The sequence below is a fragment of the Babylonia areolata genome, chromosome 13 (assembly GCF_041734735.1).
Source record: "Babylonia areolata isolate BAREFJ2019XMU chromosome 13, ASM4173473v1, whole genome shotgun sequence".
In the NCBI taxonomy this organism is placed as follows: Eukaryota; Metazoa; Mollusca; class Gastropoda; order Neogastropoda; family Buccinidae; genus Babylonia; species Babylonia areolata.
Genome location: NC_134888.1, coordinates 10469471 through 10481297, shown reverse-complemented (window position 1 = coordinate 10481297; position 11827 = coordinate 10469471). Strand labels below are relative to the sequence as shown.

Genomic DNA, 11827 nt, shown 5'->3' with positions numbered 1-11827 from the left:
AAAGACAGAAATCAGACACTTTATGCATAATATCCTCAGTCCTGTATAATATAAGTTACAATTTTAACCAAACATGACGGTCATTTGACAGGAAACAACTGTGTAGAAATGAACAAAAAGAAAACACTAAGAACAGTAAACAGTCTGAACACAAAGAGAACACTAAGAACAGTAAACAGTCCATTTCACATCAATGATTTTTAACAACTGTGATAAAACTGTGCAATAATGCATTTTATTTCATTACACTGGCATTATGTACTAGGGAAAGGCCTTTCCATTGATGATCCAAGACAAACTATATGCTGTATGAATGAAGTTATATCAGTTGACAGGTAAATCAGAACATGAAATAGAACACACAACAAAACAGTATTTAACACACTATTTATATGTCTCATGGATTAACGAGCAACACCACTGTGTTTTTCCCTTTACAAAATAAAAGATTCATTTTATCATGCAGTTACTTAGAACAGGAGTGTTAAAATGTAAACAACAAACTTTTGCACTTTTAGCTAACACACATACAGAAAACAAGCCCCCCAAAAACTTAGTCTATGTCACTGTACATCTCTTCTGCTTTCTTTGCTGTGTACACATGCATGGAAAAGGGAAGTTTCCACTTTCTATGGAGGTTTCCTGGTTTATTATGTACCTTTATGCACACTGTGTAGCACTAAGCAGTACTGACTTCACATTGTTTAGTATTTTATTTCATTTACCCAGTTCACTTGGGAAAAAAAAACCTTTATGTTTTATTCTGTTTGGGTTTAGTGTTCCTTTCTATTTTCTTTGTTTTCTTTTTTTTCCCCATATGCATGTGTGTCATAAAATTAATGAATATACAGAATCCATTTTATATCTTTCAGATGGCAAATTTGTGATCCCAGCAACTTTTTGTTCTGTTTGGATTGTTTTAATATTTCAATATGGAAAGAATATAGAGAACCTATATCTCTTTCAGATGGCAAATTTGTGATCCCAGCAACTTTTTGTTCTATTTGGACTGGTTCAATATTTCAGTATGGAATGAATATAGAGAACCTATATCTCTTTCAGATGACAAATTTGTGATCACAGCAACTTTTTGTTCTGTTTATTTTAATATTTCAGTCTGGTATATTTCAGATTGAATGTGTAAATGAAAATGACAGCTGTGCTAGACTTTCAGGACTCAAACTTGATATTATGGTAAATAAACAAATTTAGTGATGTACATATCAGCTTACTGCCCTTAGCAATCATATTCATGTAAAAACAATTGAAATGAAGGATTTAGTATTCATTACACTCATAATGATGTAGGTGATCATGATCTGAGTCAGCCGGGCTGAAGGCTCTCTGACCAAGTACTGCCGTGTACTGGTTCTGTCTTCTTTCACACAAAGTTTCTGAAAGCCAATTCACATAATACAGAGGTTTTTCATGCTTTTGTGAACAGCACTACCAGAAATTTGGCTGCAGCTGTATGATAAAGACCACTTCTCACCTGGCAGAAAAAGTCTACCGTTTTGTCCCCCACTAACAGTTGAGCATAGCACAGGGGAATGTATATACACATTGGTATGTATGTACTGTACATATACATGTGGTTGCATGAACTACCTAGAAACTTACATTTGTCAACACCATAAGGAATCAATAAAAAATGTGAATGTAAATGAGTGTATGCTTTCATATTTTAATTCCGAATGAATGAATCTTCAAAAAAAACTTTAGATCTACATCAATTCTGTGAAATAAAATGGACTCATAATAAATTGTATTAATTTAGAATAATATTCATTGAATAAAAGATAAAATGCTAAATCTCATTATGTGAAAAGCTACAATTTTCAAAAATTCAGATGCATGAAAAAAAGTTTCTGGTGTTAAAACTGAGCAGAATGACATGTAAGCATCCCTTGACTACGAGACATGCACTGATTAAAGAATCTGGTGGATTTCATATAATCAACACATTCAATTAAAGATTTATGCAACAATATCAAGTGGGCTCAGTGCATTTTTGCATTTTTATGTTTGTTTACACACTAAGCCCAGCAGTTCATCTCTTGCCCGTCGCTCGTGTAAATTCTAGACCTTGCTGTAAGTCTTCAATACGAATGTCCTTCAGGTGTAATAGGTGTTCCAGGCGCTTGATTTTGGCCTGAAGGATCTGGATGGTCTCATTTTTGGCCAGCACCTCTTGCTCCTTTTCCTCCAGAAGAATGAGTGGCACAACATCCTCTTTGGACTGTTTGAACCCTTTTAATCCTGCTCCTCCTGCTGCCCCAGCAACTGCACGAGGAGCTGCTGCTTTTGTCTCTCTGCGAGGGGATACCTTTGACACAGTGTTCTGGTCTGCTTCAGGATATTCATTTTCATATGTCTTCAAGGCTGGTTGCCGTTGTTGCTCCCAGATATGACGATTGATTCGAGCTTGCAACAAAAATAAAACGCGCTCAATCATTCCAACTTTGGCATTAGAGATCTGGCGCACAATGTCTTCAGCCAATTCAAAGTTCAGCCTTTTGAAAACTTTTCTGTTCAATTGAAACCAGTTATCCATCTTCTGCTGAGTGGAATTGACAGGGCAGTAGTTATGAAGCTCCACAAGTTTTGGAATTTTGTGTTTTATCACTTCTGCCACCAGCACACCATCTGATAAAGAAACAAAATATAGCTACCAGTCAGTGATGAACAAAAACAAAACTATCAAAGGATGATGACAGAGAAGAAAAAGTGACTGAATCAGAGAACTAAAATTAGTGAAACAGGAAAGAAAAGCAACAAAGACAAAAAAGCAAAACCCTGTCATAAATGACAAGACCACAACTTCAGACAACAACAAATATATACAGAAAGCTATGTTTGACATTGATGATGAATCAGTTCCAGAGACATAACAGTGTGAATGCTAACTTGTGTGACAACAACAACAACTACTACTACTACCACTGCTACTACAATGATGACAACAGTGACTACGACTACTACTACCACCACCACCACAACTACCACCACTACTACCACTTCCATGACTATTACAGCAACAACAACCACCACTACTACTACAACGATGATGATGACACCAACAACAACTGCTACTAATACTAATGGTTGTGGGTGCAGAGGTGATGCTGGTGCTAGTAATGGTGATAGATATCCTACTATTTTATTTTATTCAGTTTTTTCTTTTCTTTTATCTTATCTTATTTAGTTGTTTTCTACTATTCAATCATTTGTTCATAATATGTAAAATTCTACCCTTTCCCTTTCCTTCCCCTCATCAGTACCTTTCTCAGATGCCTCTCTTTTTGTAATGCAGCCCATTATTTTCAATGATTTCACTGTTTATAATTGTATTTGTTTGAATTTGTATTTCTTTTTATCACAACAGATTTCTCTGTGTGAAATTTGGGCTGCTCTCCCCAGGGAGAGCGTGTCGCTACACTACAGCGCCACCCTTTTTTTTTGGTATTTTTTCCTGTGTGCAGTTTTATTTGTTTTTTCCTATCGAAGTGGATTTTTCTACAGAATTTTGCCAGGAACAACCCTTTTCTTGCCAAGGGTTCTTTTACGTGCGCTAAGTGCATGCTGCACATGGGACCTCTGTTTATCGTCTCATCTGAATGACTAGTGTCCAGACCATCACTCAAGGTCTAGTCGAGGGGGAGAAAATATCAGCAGCTGAGCCGTGATTCAAACCAGCGCGCTCAGATTCTCTCGCTTCTTAGGTGGACACATTACCTCTAGGCCATCACTCCACACACACACACACACACACACACATATATATATATATATATATATATCTATATCTATATATCTGTGTGTGTACAAATTTCAAACAAAATGGGGAATATATTTGTAAATGAAAATGCAGCACACTGGTATCCCCCTTTTTTATCTATACTTTTATTTTCTTATTTTTCATTTATATGTGTATTTAAGTATGTATGGTTGTGGTTTAAAAAAACACACACAAAAAAAACTTTTCTTTTTTTATGCAGCCCATTTTTATTTGATCTGATTATTCATAATTGTATCCTTTTTTTTTCAACTACTTTTGATTGAGTTATTTAGTTAGGTTTTAAGGAACTTATTTTTTGATGGTCGAAAAATATTGACAATCACAGTTCTTTCAGCCCTGGGCAAAACCTAGCAGTGGTGAATTGGCATCACAACATGTATGTCATGGTGTGCTTGCATCATAATAGCTGCGTAAGGGTGACCCTAGTAACATGTAAAAAACTTATCCATTGAGGAAATAATGAGACTGTTCCGAAAATTTGGAATATGTGATAGATTGATGTGTTTGTTTTCTCTTTCTCTCTCTCTCTCTGTGCATATATATATATATATATATATATATATATATATCTGTGTGTGTGTACAAATTTCAAAAAAAAAAAGGGGAATATATTTGTAAATGAAAATGCAGCACACTGGTTGCTGACAATGACATTTATTAGTGAAATATATTAATAAATTTGCTTCCCATTCTGTCACTCACACACACACACACATGCACGCGCGCACACACATTATGTGGTAAACGGACAAAACCCCAGCTAACAGTCCCCAGAGACAAAATCCCAATGGACAAATCCCAACCCATAAAATGAAAACTGGACAAATCCCCAGTCACATATTTGAAATATGAAATAAAACAGACAATATATATACTTTCTTATTTTGAAAAGTGGACAAAACCCAACTCATGTGTATAGAATATAATTATAATAAATAAAATTTAAGAATATTACTGTCAGCTTATTTGAAACCAATACATAAACCAATGACCTGTAGGAACTGATTGACGGTCTGAACACAGGTTCATAAGATGCTCTTTGAAGGTCTTCTGTGCTCTGCAGCATCATTACGAAGTCATTCCCCAATCTGGTCCTGGAGCATTGCAGTGGTAGCTCGTGCCTCATCCTGTAGCAAAGCCTGGATCACAGTTCAGATGCTTGGGTGGTGGTGAACAATGAGTGTATGGAATGAGTTATTCCACCCCTCACATGTTATTGGTGCAGTCATCTCCATTGATTGTAGTCTCAAAGACATTCCATACTTCATGGGGAAATACTGGAGCAAAGCAACGCAGGCAAATAGGTGGCAGGGGGTCATGTGGTTTTGCAGGTGGTGGTCAAACACGGCAGAAGTTCCAGAAACATATGCAGATTCAAAGCAGTTGACAAGATTTTCAAGTCCTTCAGGAATGTTTTCCTTGAGGTCCCTATTCTTAGTGATAAACAAAAATCTCATCCCCTGCTATAAAACACTGATGGTCACATCACTGGGGTTTGGTCCATTGGGATTTTGTCCACTTTGGCTTTGACTGCACTGGGGTTTTGTCCATTGGGATTTTGTCCACTTTGGCTTTGACTGCACTGGGGTTTTGTCTATTGGGATTTTTTTGAGTATTCAATTATGTAGCATACTGATAAACACAAATACTTACCACCTATCAATGCACACACAGGGGCAAGACAAGACAATAGTACTTAGTAGCCAGAATAACAATTTTTATCGTATTGCGTGCGTCAATATGTTGTCGTGTTTCCAATGAAACATGTCTACCATGCACCCTGGTGGTGCACAGCCGTGTTGCGTACTGCTGGGTCCAGGTCCACTGTGCACACAGCCAAACAGGTCAACTCCGAATATCATGTACCAAACTCTACCTGTCGTCTCCAGCCATTATCACGGAATAATCTACCTTGTGTTTATCTAATATAGGTCCCTGAATTTAGGACGCTAACATAGGGTTTTATCCCAAGCTTGTAATACATAGTCATCATAAATACAGACCAGGAGTCCTGCGCTTTTGTTTAGTGAGATAAAGAAATTGCTCCGTGCAAATATTTTATAGTCCTACCTGAAAAATCTCGAGCGATATTCCGCTTTGGTCTTGACAAGGGGATACCATCGATCCATGAGTACAGTTCTTCCAGTTCTTGTTCTGACAGTTCACCAAGATTATCAAGGTTCTTCACACCCGCTCTTGACATTATTTCGGTCATTACCCACACAGCTTCCCCATACGCGGAAAGGAATATTTTATGCTCAACCACGGTGTTTACGTTGTTGTCGTCGAAACCGTATCCCAGCACTCCTATCAAACCACTTCCGGTACGGCGAAAGAGGGGTGGGGTTCAAATTCGAAACCGGCATATCCTACCAAACTGAGTTTTTACTTTTTTTCGCGAAAACGGGACTTTTGAAGTGTGCTTGTGCGTGCGCGCGCGTGATAGCTTGTGTGTGTTGTGTATACATGTCTGCATGTGCGATTGAGTAAAACATTTCAGCTTGCCCCACTTTCTCTCTTAATTTTCCCCTCGGCACCTCAACACACACACACACACACACACACACACACATGTAGGTTGAATCATAGACGCCAGTATATGAGATAATATAGTGTCTATGGCTATGATGGTTATTGTCGGACATGGTTATGATTTTGTACTATTTTTGGCCGTGTGTGAATGACTGAACAATCAGTTGTGCACTTATTCGAGAACTTGAGTGTGCAAAACTACAGAGAAGCCAAAAATGTTTCCAAAGTCAGAATATTGTTCCATTTTCAATTCTTATCACAAAACGAAGCACTTTTATTTTGCATATTGCCTCACTGACACATAACAACAACAACAACATTGCAATGCCGTGACAACAACAACCGTGAATTATAACAATGGATACTATTTTGTAGCACCTTTTTAGTTCCCAATTGTCTGAGGGTTTCTTTTTGTTTGTTTGTTGTTGTTTTTTCACTGATAGTTAAAAGATGCTAAACTAGAGAACGAACACACACACACACACACACACACACACACACACACACAACATACACACACCGGCACACACACGTACTGACACTCGCGCACATGTGATCGCCCGCTGCCTGCAGGGAACCCCGGCCAAAACCATTTCGTTTTTAGCGGCATCAGTTTCGTTACATCCGACTCCGTAACTTCCGACGTATTTTTTGTCATATAAAGAAGGAGTTTTGCCGGGACCAACCTCAACTTTTGCTTCAAATCTTCAAATTGGAAGGTCAGCCGTCATTACTGACTATTAATGACCTGTGTGCGCAGAGGCGTAAATACCTAGCTAAAACCTAAGTTGACCTATCTTTTCCTCCGGAGGGGTGACAATGAGAAAGAGCATGTATACATACTCTCTCCCACCGTCACTCGCAGCGTCCCTCCAGGGGGAAAAAAAGAAGAAAAAAAGTGGGGTGGGGGGGGGGGGGACTAAACTGTGATCTTGTTCAGCTCCCTCTTGAAAGCTGCCAAGGAGGGAGCCTCTGCTGCTGTTGCAGGCAGGGAGTTCCAGGCGGGGATGGTTGATGGGGAAAAACTGTATTTATAAGGGTCAGAGGAGGAGCTAAGATGGACAAATTTGTGTCGATGATTTGATCTTGTTCTGCCGGATCCTTTCTTGAGAAATTTGTCTGGAGGGATGTCTACAATGCCGTTGACCATTTTATACATCAGGGTCAGCCTTTGTCTGTTCCGCCGTGATTCGAGGGATTCCCATCCTAGTTCTTGCAGCATGTGTGTTACGCTGCTGGTCCGCCCGTAGTCACTGTGTACATAACGTGCTGCTCTTCTTTGCACCATTTCAATCTTGTTCTTTTGACCTTCTTTGTACGGGCTCCAGACTGATGAACAATACTCCAGGTGCGGGCGTACAAGAGTTTGGTAGGCATTGGCTTTGGTGGTTTTATTGGATGTTTTTAGATTCCTTTTTAGGAAGCCTACCATGCTGTTGGCTTTGTTGGTGACTCTTGTAACATGTTCTTTCCAGTTTAGATCATTTCTTATGTCGACGCCGAGATATTTTGCGCTGTCAACATGCTCGAGGGTGTGTGCTTCGTTATATCCCGGCGGCATTCCGGCTTTACATCCGACTTCTTTATAAGCGGCTTCGACTATAGGCCCACAGTGTGCCCACGGTGTGTGTGTGTATGTGTGTGCGTGTGTGTGTGTGTGTGTGTGAACTTGAGGCAAAAAGTCATATGAATGTACTGCCGGACTAGGACGTCGACTGGACTATGTATGGAGTTCTGTCGGCGTGCTCAGTGAACTTAGATCAAAGATGTCTGTGATTATATAGGCCTATGAATGTCGTTCAGTTGTCTATTTATCTATCTACTATCTGTCTGTTATCTGTCTATCTATCTATATACAGTCGAAGCCGCATATAGATATAACGATTGCCGGGATATACTGACTGACGAAACACTGAAAAAGGTTGGTCCCAGTGGAAATCCATCTTTACATGACTCAGTAAAAATATGTCGAATGTAATGACTGGAAATGCCGCTTATAACGAAATGATTTGGAAGTTCCCAGCCGGCAATCACTGACGCCGGTTATAACGAAGCCGCCACCTATAGCGAATCATATGTTCGACCCTGTGAAGAGTTCAAGCTGGATATAGATAACTTGTGTGTTTAGTTTTGTGCTCGGGAACCATTTCTCGGAAATGGTAGGTTAGTTCGCTTTTATGTATATTGCTTTATTCGATCGCTGACTATTCTTGGTAGGTGGGACGTGGAAGGTAGAGTTTTATGCGGGCGGCGTTGCTCTGAAATAGAAATCACACTTTTATACATGTGTTTGACTGATTTTGGATAACCCTAAGCTTGTTTCATTTTCTTACACAGCTTCACATATAATAATAATAATAATAATAATAATGGATACTTATATAGCACACTATCCAGAAATCTGCTCTAGGTGCTGTACAAAAACGCTTTTGATAACATAAAACATTATATCTATGTTACATACACACACCAAAATGTGACCACACACACACACACACGCGCGCGCGCGCGCGCGCACGCACGCACACACACACACACACACACACTGCATACATACATTTTAACATACATGTGTATCTAACAGCTACCCTAACACATACGCACACATAGGCAGGCACAAACTTACATAGACACACGCACACACAATACACATTCATATACATGCATGTAGTTGTGGACCTGCCACAATTGAACTTATTGCTGAGGGAAAAGGTGAGTTTTGAGACGAGATTTAAAAGATGCGAGGGAATCAGAATGACGGAGGTTATCAGGGAGCTTGTTCCACGTCTTTGGCGATTGAAAAGAAAACGATCTGTGTCCATAGGTCTTACTTCTGACGTGAGGTATCCTGAGAAGTCGAGTATCAGAGGAAGAACGGAGCTGGCGAGACGGGGTATAGATATGGATGAGTTCAGAAATATATTTGGGGCCAGATCCGTTGACTGCAGAAAAGGTCAGAGTGGATAGCTTATAGTCTATTCGATCAGAAGCAGGCAACCAGTGGAGAGACTGAAGGAGAGGAGAAACATGGTCAAATTTAGAAGCTCTGCAAATGAGTCTGGCAGCGTTATTCTGAATTCTTTGGAGTCTGTCTAACAGGTAGTTGGGAAGGCCGGCCAAAAGAGAGTTGCAGTAATCCAATCTTGAGAGAACCAGAGAGCATACAAGTGTCTTGGTTGCATCGGTTGAGAGATAGTGGCGGATAGAGCTGATTCTACGCAGTTCCAAATAGGCAACTTTACAGATATTCGAAATGTGCTGTTGGAAGGAAAGAGACTGGTCCAGGATTACACCAAGACTGCGAACAGAGGGAGAAAGTGAAACAGGTGTGCTATTGATCAGAACAGAGTCAGGAAAGGAAGGATGTTGACGAAACTTCTTTGGACAGGTTATCATAAATTCAGTCTTATCATCATTTAATTGCAGCTTGTTGAGAGTCATCCAGTCCTTTAGGCCAGCAATGCACTCCTGTGTTTGAGTCACCAGTGCATCAAATTCAGTTATGGAAGCCGACTGATAAAGTTGTGTGTCATCAGCAAAGCTCTCATGCGACATCGCATGATGACTGATGACATCCGACACAGGAGCCGCATACAGCACGAAAAGAACAGGACCTAGGACGGACCCTTGTGGGACACCATATTTCAAGGCAGATACTCTAGAGTATGTACCATTTACACACACTTTCTGTGTACGATCTGACAGGTAAGACGTGATCCATGCTAGTGCAGTGTCACGAATACCAAAGGAAGTTTTAAGGCTGTTCAAGAGGATAGAGTGGTCGATAGTGTCAAAAGCTGCTGACAAATCTAAGAGAGCGAGAACAGATATCTTATCCTCATCAAATCCCGAAAGCAAATCATTCACTATTCTAAGAAGGGCTGTTTCGCAACTATGACCACGTCTATAAGCTGACTGGTGGGAATTAAGTAAACCAGTCTGCTCCAGATGAGCTAAGAGCTGAGATAATATGATCTTTTCTAGCAGTTTTGATAAAAATGACAGATTAGAGACAGGTCGATAATTTTTCAAACAATTATGATCCAAAGATGGTTTCTTGATGAGTGGACGTACAACAGCAGATTTGAAGCTTTCAGGGAAACAACCAGACAGTAAGGAAGAATTGATGACATGAGTAATATGTGGCAGTAGAACATCAATACATTCAACCAACAAAGAAGACGGGACAGGGTCAAGCTCACAGGATTTCGGACAAGCGCTCAGACACACTTTCTTCACAAAATCTTCAGTAACCGGTTGGAAACAATGTAAAACAGGACCACTGTACACGCGTTCTTGAACGGGTGAAGAAGGAGACACAACAGAGTCAAGCTTCTCACGAATGCATGATATTTTGCCGGTGAAGAAGTCAGAAAACTTTTGAGGGAGTTCCTGCACCGAAAATGTTGTAGGGAGAGGAGTGTTTTTCATTTTACCTAGTAGATTGTTCGTAGCGTTGAAAAGCTGTTTGGCTGTGGTGCATGCAAGTATTTTAGAAGAGTAGAACTTTGACTTTGCCCTGTCAACAATGTTTGTTACATTATTCCTGGCTGTCTGAAAAATGTCCCTACTGATGGTCAAACTAGTGGCACGCCAGTGCCTCTCAGCTCTCCTTCTCTCCCGCTTGGCCTCCAACAGCTCTGGTCCCACGGTGTTGTACCAAGGCGACGGGGGACGATTGGAGATCAGGCGCCGAGTCGACGGGGCGTGCCTGTCGAGTGCAGCGCGTAGGACAGTGGATAGCTGGTCAGCTATACCTACATGTATGTAGATAAAAGTTCACAATATTTTTTACGGTATGTTTTTTGTATGGTAAACGTCACCTCTGTAATGTTCTGCAAAGCGAGTGCCTGTGATTGTGGAACAGTGGTCGACTCACGTGGGGTCCGAAGACTATAATGATAATAATAATAATAGTAATAATCAGTGATAATAATAATAATGATAATAATAACAATAGTAAAATGCAGGCTTATATCACGCAGTACCCCCATCTCAGATGGGGCTCACCGCGCTTTACAATAAAATACACATATCTAAAACTAAGTGACGTAAAGTATGTACAGAGTCAACACAATCTCTCATGACATTGACTGAAATATACATGTTTAAACTAAGTAACGTCAAAATCTGAAAATCAACACAGGCACCGGCCATCACAGTATCAAATAACACCGGAACAAATCACAGCAAAACGTGGCACATCACATTCACCATCGTCAAAAAACTGATAAACACCAAGGAACGAGCATCGCAAAGATCATCACAAGTCCATACAATGAACACAAAGAGCACATCCAGCAATAAGATCACAGCAAGCAAATGCAGGAAACGGTTTCAGTGAGAAGAGTACAGTTTGAAAAGATATGTTTTGAGTGCTCTCTTGAATGTGGGTGTTCGGGTGTAACGGAGGTGTGATGGTAGTGAATTCCACTGTTTAGGTGCTTTCAGAAAGGAAAGTTCACCAAAAGTTTTTGAATGAATCTTTGGAACAGA

At 40.1% G+C, this 11827-nt stretch overlaps 1 protein-coding gene across 1 annotated transcript; it reads right to left on the bottom strand.

The window, feature by feature from the left end:
- Positions 1–218: 218 nt before the first annotated feature.
- Positions 219–6089, bottom strand: LOC143289049 (sperm flagellar protein 1-like). Its single transcript, XM_076597858.1, has 2 exons — positions 5870–6089; positions 219–2646 (listed from the first exon to the last, which is right to left on the bottom strand). Exons 1-2 carry the CDS (start codon positions 6012–6014, stop codon positions 2051–2053), a joined length of 741 nt encoding a protein of 246 aa, XP_076453973.1. The 5' UTR covers positions 6015–6089; the 3' UTR covers positions 219–2050.
- Positions 6090–11827: the final 5738 nt, after the last annotated feature.

Bases quoted from the DNA above. Each gene is read 5' to 3' on its own strand.
- LOC143289049 (XM_076597858.1), bottom strand. From the start codon at position 6,014: ATGACCGAAATAATGTCAAGAGCGGGTGTGAAGAACCTTGATAATCTT. The intron at 2,647-5,869 runs GTAGGACTATAA...TTTCTTTATCAG, and splicing joins TATCGCTCGAGATTTTTCAG to ATGGTGTGCTGGTGGCAGAA.